We start from the raw sequence: 15,224 nt of genomic DNA on the forward strand, positions 1-15,224 counted from the left end.
AAAATGAGAAATGTTAGAAGTTTAGAGTTTTAAAAAAATTGTTACTATTATCCTTCATGGTAACACTGAAGTCGCAAAATATATTGCGGTACCTTTAAAACCAATTACTAAATAAGCAATATCGCATCTATGACTCTTCACAATTTATGGATGCAATTTGAAAATACAACAATGAAAAAATTAGAGTTGAGCTCCAACAAAAATGCAAATTCAAGAATAGGCAAACAACAATAGAATCATATTTCACTAGATTTTAGTTTATATGATTATTAATTTATGATATTGATGGGATCATATTTTTACATAGGATTTCCAAAATAATTATTATTTTATCGAAATGTGTCATTTTTTATACCGGCCAAACTAGGGACAAGAAAAAATTATTAATTTATAGCTAGTATTAATTTAAAAAATATTAATTTATGGAAGTTCTACCGTACATATGTCTGGATATGGTAGTTGATATGGTAGTTGGTGTTTTTATTGGGCCTTTGAGATTTGTTTGTTTATAACGAACCCAATTTATGAATATAGCCCAAACTAAGAACCGACTCCCTCAATTGGTCGGTTTGATCTCCCAATATATATATATATATATATACAGTGTATCTATCTTTTATTAGTTTTTATTCTGGCTCTATCTGTCGTCTGGGATAAACCCTAAATTCCTCTTCTTCTTATCGCGCTATACTTTCTCACAATCATCCGCAGACGAGTTTCCGATTAAACGGTGAGTTCTTCTCCTATCTTCGTTTCCATACACAACAATTCGTTACCCTCTCTTATTTGATTTGATTTGTTCGGTTTCGATTTTGTTTTCTGATTTACTACTGCTTTGTTTATTTTGTTGGAGAAAGCTTCGTTTGAGTATCGATAATGGCGGATCTAGATCCAGAGATCGCTAAAACCCAAGAGGAGAGACGGAACATGGAAGCTTCTCTCACTTCTTTGACTTTCGATCGCGATCTATACGCAGGTGAAGACCGTGCAACCTACTTGTCTTCTATCGCGCCTAACGATGAAGAGGATCCGAATCTGGACACCACTGGTTCCCTTGTGGCTCAGCGTCTCGCGTCTTACACTGCTCCTAGGGCCATTCTCGACGACGTGGCTCGTCCTCACGACGAAGATGACGATTTGGGATTTAGACCTAGGCAGAGTATTGCCGAACGTGAGGGTGATTACAGGAATAGGAGACTTAATCGGGTTCTTTCTCCGGATAGAGTTGATGCGTTTGCCATGGGTGAGAATACGCCGGATCCGAGTGTTCGAACCTACGCGGACCATATGAAGGAGACTTCTTTGCAGAAGGAGAGAGAGGAAACCATGAGGCTTATTGCTAAGAAAAAGAAAGAGCAAGAAGAAGCTGCAAAGCATAAGAAGGATTCTGCTCCTCCTCCTCCTCCTCCTCCTTCTTCCAAGAGGAGAAACAGGTGGGATCGCCCTGAAGAAGAAGGTTCTGCTTCAAAGAAAGCTAAAGCAGAAAGTTCAGATTGGGATGTAACTGATGCAGCTCCAGGGATTGGACGATGGGATGCTCCAACTCCAGGGAGAGTTTCTGATGCCACACCATCTGCTGGACGAAGGAACAGATGGGACGAAACTCCTACACCTGGTCGTGTGGCTGATTCTGATGGTGGTGTTACTCCCGGCGCAACTCCTTCAGGTGTCACTTGGGACGGTACTCCAAAAGGGCTTGCCACACCTACCCCTAAACGCCAACGTTCAAGGTGGGACGAAACTCCGGCCACCATGGGGAGTGCTACACCTATGGGTGGTGTCACTCCTGGTGTTACCCCAATTGGTGCGAGTGATATGGCTACTCCCACTCCGAGTCAGCTAATTTTCGGTGGTGCTCTGACCCCCGAGCAGCACAATATGAAAAGGTGGGAGAAGGATGTCGAGGAGAGAAACCGACCATTGTCTGATGAAGAGCTTGATGCCATGTTTCCTAAAGATGGATATAAGGTTTTGGATCCGCCTGCTTCATATGTTCCCATCAGAACCCCTGCGAGGAAACTTCAGGCAACCCCGACACCCATGGCAACTCCAGGCTATGTCATTCCCGAGGAAAACCGCGGGCAACAGTTTGATGTGCCCCAAGAGGTTCCTGGTGGTTTGCCGTTTATGAAACCAGAGGATTATCAGTATTTTGGTTCTCTGTTGAATGAAGAGAACGAAGAAGAGCTGTCTCCTGAGGAGCAGAAAGAACGCAAGATAATGAAACTGTTGTTAAAGGTTAAAAACGGAACTCCTGCCCAGAGGAAAACAGCGTTGAGGCAGCTTACTGATAAGGCTCGTGAGCTTGGTGCTGGTCCTTTATTCAATAAAATTTTGCCATTGCTCATGCAACCCACTTTGGAAGATCAAGAGAGGCATCTATTGGTCAAAGTGATTGATAGGATTCTGTACAAACTCGATGAGATGGTAAGGCCTTACGTCCACAAAATCCTTGTTGTTATTGAGCCTTTGTTGATTGATGAAGACTATTATGCTCGTGTAGAAGGGAGAGAGATTATTTCTAACCTTAGCAAAGCAGCTGGTTTAGCCACTATGATTGCAGCTATGCGTCCTGATATTGACAACATCGATGAATATGTGAGGAACACCACAGCGAGAGCTTTCAGTGTGGTGGCTTCAGCTCTTGGAATCCCAGCACTCTTGCCTTTCCTGAAAGCCGTGTGCCAGAGTAAAAAGTCATGGCAGGCACGGCACACTGGAATTAAGATTGTTCAGCAGATTGCGATACTAATTGGCTGTGCCGTCCTGCCTCACTTAAGGTCGTTAGTAGAGATTATCGAACATGGTCTCAGCGATGAAAACCAGAAGGTTAGGACTATTACCGCTTTGTCACTGGCTGCGCTTGCTGAAGCTGCTGCTCCATATGGTATTGAAAGCTTTGATTCTGTTCTGAAGCCTTTGTGGAAAGGTATTAGGTCACACCGTGGTAAAGTTTTAGCTGCTTTCTTGAAGGCGATTGGTTTTATCATCCCCTTGATGGATGCCATATATGCGAGCTACTATACAAAAGAGGTGATGGTTATATTGATTCGTGAGTTTCAGTCGCCGGATGAAGAGATGAAGAAGATTGTCCTCAAGGTGGTGAAACAGTGTGTAAGTACAGAGGGTGTTGAACCGGATTATATTCGCAGTGATATTCTGCCAGAGTTTTTCAGGCAATTCTGGGTTAGGAAAATGGCTCTGGAAAGGAGAAACTACAAGCAGCTTGTTGAAACTACCGTCGAGATTGCCAACAAGGTTGGTGTTGCAGATATTGTGGGAAGAGTTGTTGAAGATCTCAAGGACGAGAGTGAACCATATCGACGTATGGTTATGGAAACCATTGACAAGGTTGTCACAAACTTAGGAGCATCTGATATTGATTCGAGATTGGAGGAACTGCTTATAGATGGCATTCTTTATGCTTTCCAAGAACAGACTAGTGACGATGCTAATGTGATGCTTAACGGATTTGGTGCTGTAGTAAATGCTCTTGGTCAGCGAGTAAAGCCTTATCTTCCCCAGATATGTGGTACCATCAAGTGGCGATTAAACAACAAGAGTGCAAAGGTCAGACAACAGGCTGCTGATCTGATTTCTAGAATTGCTGTTGTTATGAAGCAATGTGGAGAGGAACAGTTGATGGGACATCTTGGTGTTGTCTTGTATGAATATCTTGGAGAAGAGTACCCAGAAGTCTTGGGATCAATTCTTGGAGCTTTGAAAGCTATAGTCAATGTGATTGGTATGACAAAGATGACTCCTCCTATTAAGGATCTGCTTCCGAGACTGACCCCGATTTTGAAGAACAGACACGAGAAAGTGCAAGAGAATTGTATCGACCTGGTTGGTAGGATTGCAGATCGTGGTGCTGAGTTTGTTCCAGCCAGAGAATGGATGAGAATCTGTTTTGAGCTTCTCGAAATGCTTAAGGCTCATAAGAAAGGTATTCGTCGTGCCACGGTCAACACTTTCGGGTACATCGCCAAAGCCATTGGACCACAGGACGTTCTTGCCACGTTGCTGAACAACCTCAAAGTCCAAGAACGTCAGAACCGTGTTTGCACCACAGTCGCCATCGCCATTGTCGCTGAAACATGCTCTCCCTTCACCGTCTTACCTGCTTTGATGAATGAGTACCGTGTTCCAGAGCTAAACGTCCAAAATGGTGTTCTGAAATCTCTTTCCTTCCTCTTCGAGTACATTGGAGAAATGGGCAAAGATTACATATACGCAGTCACACCGTTGCTAGAGGATGCGCTCATGGACAGAGATTTGGTTCACAGACAAACCGCCGCGTCAGCCGTAAAACATATGGCATTAGGTGTAGCTGGTTTGGGATGTGAAGACGCTTTGGTGCACTTGCTTAACTTCATTTGGCCCAACATATTTGAGACATCTCCCCACGTCATTAACGCGGTGATGGAAGCCATTGAAGGAATGCGAGTTGCATTAGGTGCAGCTGTAATTCTGAACTATTGTTTGCAGGGTTTGTTTCATCCAGCACGTAAAGTCCGCGAAGTGTACTGGAAGATTTACAATTCGCTATACATTGGTGCTAAGGACACGCTTGTTGCTGCCTACCCGGTGCTTGAAGATGAGCAGAACAATGTCTATAGCCGACCAGAGCTAACTATGTTTGTGTGAAAGGGAAGAATGTGAATCTTTCTGGATTCTATGTGACTCTAATACTCTCTAGTCTCCTGTAGTTTTTGGTATTGGCTTTTATCGCAAAGGTTTGCTTTGTATAAAACTCGAAAACGCCGTTCTTTTCTTCTTTACTAAACCTATGCTCTCATGCTTTATGGTGTTTCTTATTGACTTTTAGTTTCATGTTATTTATTGGTTATGCATTACAGCTGCAGGATCAGGAAATAACGTAGAAATCTTGAAGACTATATATAAGCAGAGAGCGTCTAGATTTTTCATATTGCGAGACTCCGGTGAAAATTAGGCCTTCGCCTCATCGCCTGTATAATATTGTGTCAGTTTGTGCAAAAATTTGGTTTCTTCCGTTGAATATAACTGAAATTGGACCAATTTGAAGTTTCGGTTCAGGATGTAAAACAGGATGCATTGTTCCAAGTTCTATAACATCTAAGATTAACATTTTTATTATATTCAGTTAAAAAATCGCAGTGAACTTGAATTACCAGATATTTTTCAACTGATACCCTTAAAGCCGAAACTATTGTTTCTGTATTTGGTTGGATCAAATGCTCAGGGACTGATTCCGGTTCGGTATAATTCATTCAGTAGAGACCCAAAAATTTCCACCAAAAAGATCCAACACCTCCCCAGATGACTGCTTGTACAAGAGCCATCACGAACCCGACTCTAAACATATCACTCAGATCTACATATCCAGCTGCAGCAGATCCAGACCAAGAACTCATTGTAAGAAAAAAAGTGTTTACATAAAAATAAATGGTCGATTTATTCACAATAACGGAAGGAGATGAAAGAAGAAAACGGACCTCCGTAATATAAAGCAGCTGGTCCACCACTAAAATGTGCCAAAGCACCAGAGAGATTGTTGTTGAAAGCCAAGCAAAGTGCTGCTAGAACCCCTGGCACTCCCGCAGCGATTTGCATCGCCAAGAAAGGGGAATAGAGTGCTCCTGCGTGACCAGTCTGGCTTGCAAATAGGTAATGGATCAAGAGATAACAAGCCTGGAGAATAATAAATGAAGCTGGCCAAGTCAGGGAGAGGGATTGTAGCAGTTTTGCCACACAATCCGACATCCAAGCAACGACACCGAGGTTTGTTAGCTGTCCAGCCATACCAATCAAAACCGCAAACCAAGTGAGGGAGTCCCAAGCTGATTTGTCACTTAGACAATCGTCCCAGTTTATAACTCCTAACAGCAAAAGCGTTGATAGACCGATCATCGCGGATACAACGCTTGCTATTCCTATTGCCTCTCTGCAATAAATAGTTGGATGAAAATGTTTGATCTTACTGATTATAAACCGGTTTTTCTTATAAAAAGTAGACTGGTATCAGATCAGAACGGCTCTATAACTATAAGTAAGTTATGCTAAATCTCTAAGATGATACTCTAATGCATTTTGTTTTGGTGCAAGAAAGCTTACCCGAAAACCCAAAGAGAGACGGTGAAAGCCATAGAGGCGAGCATGATCCATTCGTTTTTCGTGATGGGACCTAATCGTTCAAGCTTCTTAGCAGCTGCAGCGGGAGCTTCTGGTGTGTGTTTCAGCTCAGGAGGGTAAAGCTTGTAGATGATGAGAGGAGTAGAAAGAAGAGAAACAAACGCAGGAACACTCGCCACTTTAAACCAAGTGATCCATGGATTCGAGATTACAACACCAACTTCTCTGGCTAGTTTGAGACATAGCAAGTTTTGTGCAGCTGATGTCAGAAGAATCGCACCAGAAGCTCCTGAACACTGTCACACAACAGAGCAACAACATCAAAACACCCTTAAAACTAAGACGTAACATGTATGCTATGATACAAAGACCAAAGCTTTAAAATCACCTCATTTATTGGTTTTTGTTACCTGCAATTGGGTTTGAATAAGAAAAGAACCGAGTTTTCTGGAAGATGGGTCTCCGGGGTAGCTTCCGGCGGAGAGAGAGAGAGATTTAATGACGGGCAAGAAAACGCCACCGGCTCTAGCCATGGTAGAGGGCATAATCAAACCCATAAGCATGTCACAGAAGGCAAGACCATAAGATAAACCAAGAGTGCTTTTGCCAAGGCATCTGACGAAGTAAGTAGCGATCCTGTCGCCGAGACCAGTTTTGATGAAACCACGAGCGAAGAAGAAAGAAATGGCGATAAGCCAGATGAGCTCGTTTGTAAAAGCGGCGAAAGCGGTAGAGAAAGGAAGCGTTTTTGTGACGATTGAAGCGGTTAAGCCAATGAAAGCCCAAGCACCTAGTGGGAGAGGACCAAGGACCAGACCTGAGATTGTGAAGAGGAACACTGACAGTAATTGCCATCCTTGTGAGGTTACTTGTTCTGGTCTTGGGATTATGAATCTCACCATGAGACCTATTGAGATTGAGATTGCCAGAGGGATGAGCTTCGCTCCTTGCTGCTGTTGCGGAGGCGTCGGAGGAGGAGGGAGAGGTTCGTTCTGGTTCTCCCGCGAGGAAGAGGCGGTGGCGTGGAGTGTGAATCGAGTTGAGGAGATGGAGAGTGATCGGAGGGTTGGGGATGAGTAAATGGAAACCGACGACAATGATTTGGGATGATAACGGCGGAGGTTGAGATGGGTGGCTGATGAAGAAGTGGAGACTGAGAGAGAACGGAGAAGAGCCAAACTCTCCATCGCCGGCTGAGTTTTTCTCTCTCCGATTTAGTTGTGTTTATTATTCTCGCCGGCGAGAGGGAAAGTGATATTTTATTATTTCCTGTTTTTTTTTTTTATCCCTATGTTTTTTTTTTTGGTTTATATTTGAGTTATATACAATTTTAGTTATGAAAAAGTTAAAATATAACGTTATTCTTATTTTTCTCGTTATATGTAAATACATAATTGAATAACAACAACAAAAATGGTGGGGGATGATTGTACCATACGAAACATCATCATATCATCAAGGACGACAACATATGAGAGTGATGCTTGTGGAGCTAAACTTATATTTTCACTTATTTGTTATGTTTAGCTCGATCCTTGCATTGGAGATTCACTCCTCACATTCAGTATTTTCTCCATTTTATTACCCAGACAATTTCGTTTTACCAAAAACAAATTTCTTCATATTTTTGAACTTGCTCTGAAAAGAAATACGATATTTCCATAAGAGAAACAAATCGAGATAGATCTTTGTATATCTATCTATGTAATGTGGCAAAGAATTGTCTGCTTCTCTAATTGCAAGTAGAAAAAAATTGTATCCGTCTTTGCAAAAGCTTCAAGACCAACTTCTGCTGGGGGAGCGCTCCTTAGTAGAGACCCAAAAATTTCCACCAGAAAGTTCCAACTACTCCCCAGATTATCGCATTGATCGTCGCCATCACGAATCCAATCTTGAATACATCAGGCAGATCAACATAACCCGCTGCAAGAAAAATAAAAACACGCAAAAGTTAAAGTTTAGGGACTTTTAACCACACAGATAAGAGTTCTGTTCTGTTCTGTTCTTGGATGATGATAATTTACCTCCATAGTAAACAGCGGCTTGACCGCTACTGTAATGAGTCAAAGCACCAAATAGATTGGTGTTGTAAGCTAAAGCAAGTGCAGCTACAATCCCCGGAACACCTGCTGCTATATTCATAGCAAGGAAAGCTGAGAAGAGCGCTCCGACATGACCCGTTTGGCTTGCAAAAAGGTAGTGAATGAAGAAGTAAGCCGCTTGGAGAAGTCCAAACGCAGCAGGCCAGCCCAAGGAGAGAGATTGGAGAGCTTTCGCTACACAGTCAGACATCCATGTTACAACACCGAGGTTTGTGAGCTGTCCTGCCATTCCCACCAAGACAGCAAACCAAGCTAATGTGTCCCATGCTGATTTTTCGCTTAGGCAATCGTCCCAATTGAGGACACCAAGCAGAAGAAGTATGGAGAGACCGATCATAGCAGCTACAACACTTGGTATTCCGAGGGTCTCCCTGAATATGATAATTAACCCATGTATATGCTAAGACTTTTTTTAACCAACGTTACTGATACAAAAGTAACATGAGAGTTATCTACGACTTACCCGCAGATCCAAAGAGTAACAGCAAGAAGCATTGTACCAACCATGATCCATTCATTTTTAGTGACAGGGCCCATTTGCTTGAGCTTCATTGCAGCAATACCTGGAGCATCCGGTGTGTCCTTGGTTTCGGGAGGATAAAGCTTGTAGAGGATATATGGAGTACAAAGAAGTGATATGATAGCGGGTAAACTAGCAGCCTTAAACCAAGAAACCCACGGGTTTGCGATCACTACTCCAAGCTCCTCAGCTAACTTGAGACACAGCAAATTCTGAGCTGCAGCAGTCAAGAAAAGAGCACTAGAGTTCCCGGCGCACTGTCAAATATCAGAACAGAATCAGAGAAGCAGAACCGTAGTTTGAAAAAATCAAAATAACACATCAAAGCAGCCCTCAGATTGAGACGCAAATTGGACAAAGTTGCAAACTTATTCTCAGAATCACATCACACGCATTACTAACTACGCATTGGAGCCAACGAATCCAACTTCGAGACAAGAAGTTATACGTCAACTAATGATTCAAAGCGGACTAACCTGGAACTGAGATTGAATCAGGTAAGACCCTAGTTTCTTGGAAGAAGGATCTCCCGGTTTACTTCCAGCAGAAAGCGAGAGAGACTTGATGATGGGCAAGAAAATGCCACCAGCTCTAGCGGTAGTACTAGGCATTGCAGGAGCAATCAAAGCTTCACTAAGCGTGAGACCATAAGATAAACCTAAAGTACTCTTACCAAGCCATTTGACAAAGTAAGTAGCGATCCTATCGCCGAGACCTGTTTTAACGAAGCCACGAGCGAAGAAGAAAGAGATAACGATCAACCAGATGACCTCGCTTGTGAAAGCCGAGAAAGCGGCTGAGAAAGAGAGCGTCTTTGTGACGACTGAAGCGGTGAGGCCGATGAAAGCCCAAGCTCCGACTGGGAGAGGACTAAGGACGAGACCTGCGATTGTTGAGAGGAAGATCGAGAGTAGCTGCCAGCCTTGTGGTGTGACTCCTTCCGGTACAGAGACAGCAAATCGGAGGATAAGACCGACGGAGACGGAGAGAATCAGAGGGACGAGTTTTGCTCCTTGTGGCAATTGAAGAGACGGAGTTGATGGAGGAGGAGGAGGAGGAGGAGGAGGAGTAGGGGGAGCGTTGTCTTGTGGTGCGGCGGCGATTCGTGTGGAGAATCTGGGGATTGGTTTGAGGAGAGGGAAGGAGAGAGGTTGAGATCGGAGGGAGATTGTTGAAGGCGGAGATCTCGAGGAGGTACGGCGGAGAAGAGAGAGACGAGAGGGATGGTGATGAGAGAGTAAGGTGGAAGTGGCGGTGGTGGAGAGAGAGTGAAGAGCGAAACTCTCCATCGCGCCGGCGATTAAGAGAGAGAGAGAGAGAAAGAGACTGTGACGGCGAAGTGTGTGTGTTTTAGTGTGTTTCTCGCCGGAGAGTAACAACAACAGACGCTGATGAGTGGATGTGAATCATGTGATTCATGTCAAGGACGAAAGTGAAATTATTAACTGAAATCTAAAAAAAAAATAGTCTTCGGTTCTTTAATTTTAACCGGACTATTCGAACCGGAATCATATTATATTGAACCGAGTCAGTTTTTTTTTTGTTGTTAAGTGCAATTACAAGTTTACAACCCATATAATGGAACTTGAAACATGAGTTAGATGGGCTTGTCCATTCCATACATGTGGTGTGTACTGATCTTCTCAAATAAGTATATACTAGGAGATATCATGTACTTAAATATTAATATTTAAAAAAAATTATAATATAATAATAAAAATTATTGTTATATACTATATTTCTTTTAAAAATTATTTTGTTTAAGATAATATTTATTTTTAATAGTTCTATAAATCTATATATGTATTTTTTAATACTAATTATTTTATAATATTACAGTATTTTATTTTTTTGATGTATATTACAGTTTTATATTGTTTGTTTACTATATTTGCATCAATATTTTGTGAAATATGATGTAGTAATTTTAATATTATAATTGTGAGCAAATAAAATTTATTAATTTATCAACTATATGAAAATTCCAACAATTTGTAAATAAAATAAAAGAAAGATGATACGAGAATCATAATTTGAAATCTTAATATAATATTCGAAATCTAATTATTAAAAATAATTTTATTGTCTACTTGGATATAAAATCTTAGTTTTTGAAATTCTGATTAGTTTATATTTAAAAAAATATATATATTTAGTAATTTTCGTGTATAATTTTATTAGAGAGAGCATTTTTTTTTTAACTAATAATTATCTGTATTTTAAAAAAAATCTTATCTGTTAATTTTTCTTTGTACTTTTTTTTTGTTCAAGTACAAATTAGTTTTGATCTGAATAGATTTTTTTTTTTACTTTTCTATATTTTTTTAAAATTTTTGATCTGTCAACGTTTTTATTTTTAATTAATTATATTTATTTATTTAATTAATTAATCTTAATTATTTTTTTCTAAATGGTTAATTGAATGTAATTTTTTACACATTTTAATTTTAAGGTTAGTTTTATATTTGTAATTATGGAGGATTCATCTTTTCACTTAGAATTGGAGATGTTTATTTGGACCATGTGCATGGTTTTTGAGACTAAACTACTTGGATTTGATAAAGATGGTGATTTCCACTTCCTAATGGCCGACCTGGTGTAACTAGGTAAGTGAGTTTCTTGCTTAGACATTCAATTATTTTTCTCTTCTCTGATCCTTCTCAGTTATGACTTATGAGTTTTCTTGTTTTGTTTTCTAGGTAGCAACTAGTTTGGCTATTCTTTAATTGATTAAATATAAAATACAAATCCCGTCATCATCTATTCATATTTCACCATCGGTTTCGATTCGTGTTATGACTTATGAATACCAACAACGCATGCAGAGTCACAGAATCCACATTTATTAAACTATACTATTACATTTACATGATTAAGCAAATTAAAACTAATAGTAGTACTATATACATATTTTTTTTCCTTGAAGCACAGATGCATAATAATGCAGGACCATTCCAATCCAACCAAGAAGCGAGGATGGGAAACACATAAACAATGTGCGGTTGGTATCTCATGGGAATGGACAGCCACTCATATAATTATAATATTATACTTTTTTCTTATATATTTATAGCTATCACTTATATAAATTATTGGGAGATTTGATTTGATTTGGAAATCTTATTAATTATTATCTTAGTTTTGTGGTAGTTACAGTACATACATGATACATGTGTAAGAAAAAAAAAACAACAACGAAGATCGAAAAAGAATTAGTCTAAAAAGGTCAGCTGCTATGAGAGATGATAGTTGGAGAAGACAAGAGAGCCAAGCAAGTGGGTCTTATCTCCTCGTTGCACTATATATAAAATCAAAATCCTTCCTTCTCTTCTTCATTGCACCAATTTGCGCCGCCATTTAAAAAAAAAAGAAAAGAGCTTAGCTAATCGCTATCGTCATCCGCAACTTATACCCATCCTCTCACTTCCCCCTGCATCTTCCTTCATAAAGCCTCCGATCTATCTTAATCGAAGAACTTAAGTGGGAGAGATCTTGGACTAGAAGAAATCTACCCAAAGTTTTGGATTTTTCGATAAGGGTTTCTCTTGATAGAAAACAATGTCTTCGATCAATCTCTCTTCATCGTCTCCTTCCACCATATCTCTTTCCCGCTCAAGGTAAGTTTTTTTCTTTCTTCAATCTTCATTGGTTAATTGATTTTTGTAAGGGGGGATATGATTAACAGATTCAATTCGAATCTGCAGTTTAGATCTTAGAATTTGTAATTGCGTTTCGTTGACCTTAGAATTTGTGATTAAAATGGATCGTGATTGTTTTCACAGAACGAATTGTTTGCTTCTTCACTCGTTTTGCCTTATTGATTTGTATGATTCTGGTGCAGATTGAGCCAAAGCTCTACCACATTGCTCCATGGACTACACCGTGTTAGTTTACCATCTAAAAACTTATCATCAGTTTCTATTAAAAACACTGGAAAAGTTAAAGCTGCAGTGATCTCTAGAGAAGATGATCTGCTCTCATTCACCAACGGGAACGCTCCTCTTTCAAATGAATCTCTCATTGTTGATCGGACCGAAGAAGAAGAAGAAGAGGCTAATCCTGTTTCACTTGGAACACTTGCTGCAGATTCTGCTCCTGCACCAGCCAATGGTTTTGTTGCTGAAGATGATGACTTTGAGTTGGATCTACCTACTCCAGGTTTCTCTTCTATCCCTCAGGCCATTGAAGATATACGCCAAGGAAAGGTTCGTTTTTTCATTTTGCTGTGTCAAGAAGATCAAAATTTTCAAATTTTTCTTGTTTGTTTGGTTTTTACGCTATTGATTGATTGATTGATTGGTTTTGGCGGTAATGTTGCAGTTTGTGGTGGTTGTGGATGATGAAGATAGAGAAAACGAAGGGGATTTGGTAATGGCTGCTCAATTAGCAACACCTGAAGCTATGGCTTTTATTGTGAAACATGGAACTGGGATAGTTTGTGTGAGCATGAAAGACGATGATCTTGAGAGATTGCACCTTCCTCTAATGGTTAATCAGAAGGAGAACGAAGAAAAGCTCTCTACTGCATTCACAGTGACTGTGGTAGGTGTTACTCTCTCTCAAAAAAGCTCCGATCTTGGTCCTTCGGGTAATTATCTAATTTCCTTGCTCGTCTTCATAGGATGCCAAACATGGTACAACAACTGGAGTATCAGCTCGTGATCGGGCCACAACGATATTGTCTCTTGCATCAAGAGACTCTAAGCCCGAGGATTTCAACCGTCCAGGTCATATTTTTCCGCTGAAGTATCGTGAAGGCGGGGTTCTGAAAAGGGCTGGACACACTGAAGCATCTGTTGATCTTACTGTTTTAGCTGGACTGGATCCTGTTGGAGTGCTTTGTGAAATTGTTGATGATGATGGTTCCATGGCCAGATTACCAAAGCTCCGTGAATTTGCAGCTGAGAATAACCTAAAAATTGTATCCATCGCAGATTTGATCAGGTAAAGGACTGTGAATTTCAAGGCTTTGTGTCTGTTATCATCTCTCTGTTTCTCTTGAAGCTAAAGATCTAAACTTTGTGTTTCTAAATAAGAACAGATATAGAAGGAAGAGCGACAAACTTGTAGAGCGTTCTTCTGCTGCTCGGATCCCGACAATGTGGGGACCTTTCACAGCTTACTGCTATAAGTCCATATTAGACGGAATAGAGCACATTGCAATGGTTAAGGTTAGAACAATGTTTAGGAACGTCCCTCGTTGTCCTATGAGATTTTTAGCTAATATCCCATTTGTCTGAAATTGCGGCAGGGTGAGATTAGTGACGGTCAAGAGATTCTCGTGAGGGTTCATTCCGAATGTCTCACAGGAGACATATTTGGGTCTGCAAGGTGCGATTGCGGGAACCAGCTAGCTCTTGCGATGCAGCAGATCGAGTCTAATGGTCGCGGTGTGTTGGTTTACCTTCGCGGACATGAAGGAAGAGGGATTGGTTTAGGACACAAGCTTCGAGCTTACAATCTGCAAGATGCTGGTCGAGACACGGTTGAAGCTAATGAGGAATTAGGACTTCCTGTTGATTCTAGAGAGTATGGGATTGGTGCACAGGTATTAACCAAGCTCGCATTACCATCCAATATAGAAAACATGTATGCCAGAGGTATTTCACTAATTCGTCTCCTTGAACATGGCAGATACTGAGGGATTTAGGCGTGAGGACGATGAAGTTGATGACGAATAATCCAGCTAAATACGTTGGCCTGAAGGGATATGGATTAGCCATTGTTGGGAGAATCCCTCTCTTAAGTCTCATCACAAAGGAGAATAAGCGATACTTAGAGACAAAACGGACCAAGATGGGTCACATGTATGGCTTGAAGTTCAATGGCGATGTTGTGGAGAAGACTACTGAGTCTGAAACTGAGTCCTAAGCGTAAAAACCAGGACGTACCAAAACAAATTAAGAAACATAAAAATATGATACTTCAAAAACGAGGGAAGATGTTGACACAGAAGAACAAGACAAAGACGTTTGACACAGAAGAACAAGACAAAGACGTTTGATCTGTCTGAGAAACTTCGATTAGATTGGTTTATCTTCAAATCTAATACTATCTGATTATTATTTTTTCCTACAATTCTTGTGAAAAAAGAGGCCAGCTTTGAAGTGTGTCATCCTTTGGTTGAGAACATGTAAAAGTTTGTTTCTAACATTTAAACCGTAATAAAAAGTGTGGCAGGTGTTTTAAGCCTTTTAAATTACATTCTTAATCTCAACATCACATGATCCGATTCACTCACCGAGTTTCAGGTGCAGAAGCTTGACATGATCTTGGACGAGCTTACGACAAAAGTGGATGGTGCTTTGTATCCGACGATGGAGAAGCTTGAGACTTGATCCTCTGATTCACATGTTACAGACATACATATTGGAGCCGAGATGTTATGATTAGTGAAGTAAACTGCAATTAAAGGTGTCATGATTAACAAAACTAGTTACTTAATTTTCAGTCATATTGACGACTCTTAACAATAAACTCCATAAAAG

The 15,224-nt window shown here is 40.5% G+C and overlaps 4 protein-coding genes across 5 annotated transcripts; 2 read left to right on the plus strand and 2 right to left on the minus strand.

Annotated features, from left to right (window-relative positions):
- The first annotated feature begins 532 nt into the window (after positions 1-532).
- Positions 533-4,905, plus strand: LOC104727056 (uncharacterized). Of its 2 annotated transcripts, XR_015572352.1 has the most exons (3): positions 606-730; positions 858-4,736; positions 4,860-4,905. XR_015572352.1 is itself a non-coding variant. In XM_087475045.1 (2 exons), exon 2 carries the CDS (start codon positions 877-879, stop codon positions 4,645-4,647), a length of 3,771 nt encoding a protein of 1,256 aa, XP_087331171.1. In that variant the 5' UTR covers positions 533-730; positions 858-876; the 3' UTR covers positions 4,648-4,803. The 2 variants fall into 2 exon arrangements, 1 of the variants encoding a protein (XP_087331171.1); XM_087475045.1 differs by lacking the exon at positions 4,860-4,905 and having other exon boundaries at positions 533-730; positions 858-4,803.
- A 101-nt stretch (positions 4,906-5,006) lies between these two features.
- LOC104727058 (dicarboxylate transporter 2.2, chloroplastic) lies at positions 5,007-7,461 on the minus strand. Its single transcript, XM_087475046.1, has 4 exons — positions 6,525-7,461; positions 6,097-6,410; positions 5,478-5,926; positions 5,007-5,368 (listed from the first exon to the last, which is right to left on the minus strand). The coding sequence occupies exons 1-4, from the start codon at positions 7,299-7,301 to the stop codon at positions 5,253-5,255; spliced, it is 1,656 nt and encodes a 551-aa protein (XP_087331172.1). The 5' UTR covers positions 7,302-7,461; the 3' UTR covers positions 5,007-5,252.
- Positions 7,462-7,712: 251 nt separating this feature from the next.
- LOC104727059 (dicarboxylate transporter 2.1, chloroplastic) lies at positions 7,713-10,309 on the minus strand. Its single transcript, XM_010446059.3, has 4 exons — positions 9,213-10,309; positions 8,680-8,993; positions 8,139-8,587; positions 7,713-8,037 (listed from the first exon to the last, which is right to left on the minus strand). The coding sequence occupies exons 1-4, from the start codon at positions 10,023-10,025 to the stop codon at positions 7,922-7,924; spliced, it is 1,692 nt and encodes a 563-aa protein (XP_010444361.1). The 5' UTR covers positions 10,026-10,309; the 3' UTR covers positions 7,713-7,921.
- Positions 10,310-11,669: 1,360 nt separating this feature from the next.
- LOC104727060 (bifunctional riboflavin biosynthesis protein RIBA 1, chloroplastic) lies at positions 11,670-14,935 on the plus strand. The gene is made up of 7 exons (XM_010446060.3): positions 11,670-12,353; positions 12,578-12,941; positions 13,057-13,278; positions 13,358-13,680; positions 13,778-13,907; positions 13,988-14,284; positions 14,371-14,935. The coding sequence occupies exons 1-7, from the start codon at positions 12,295-12,297 to the stop codon at positions 14,605-14,607; spliced, it is 1,632 nt and encodes a 543-aa protein (XP_010444362.1). The 5' UTR covers positions 11,670-12,294; the 3' UTR covers positions 14,608-14,935.
- Positions 14,936-15,224: the final 289 nt, after the last annotated feature.

The sequence above is a fragment of the Camelina sativa genome, chromosome 11, assembly GCF_030686135.1.
Source record: "Camelina sativa cultivar CO46 ecotype springtype chromosome 11, ASM3068613v1".
NCBI lineage: Eukaryota > Viridiplantae > Streptophyta > Magnoliopsida > Brassicales > Brassicaceae > Camelina > Camelina sativa.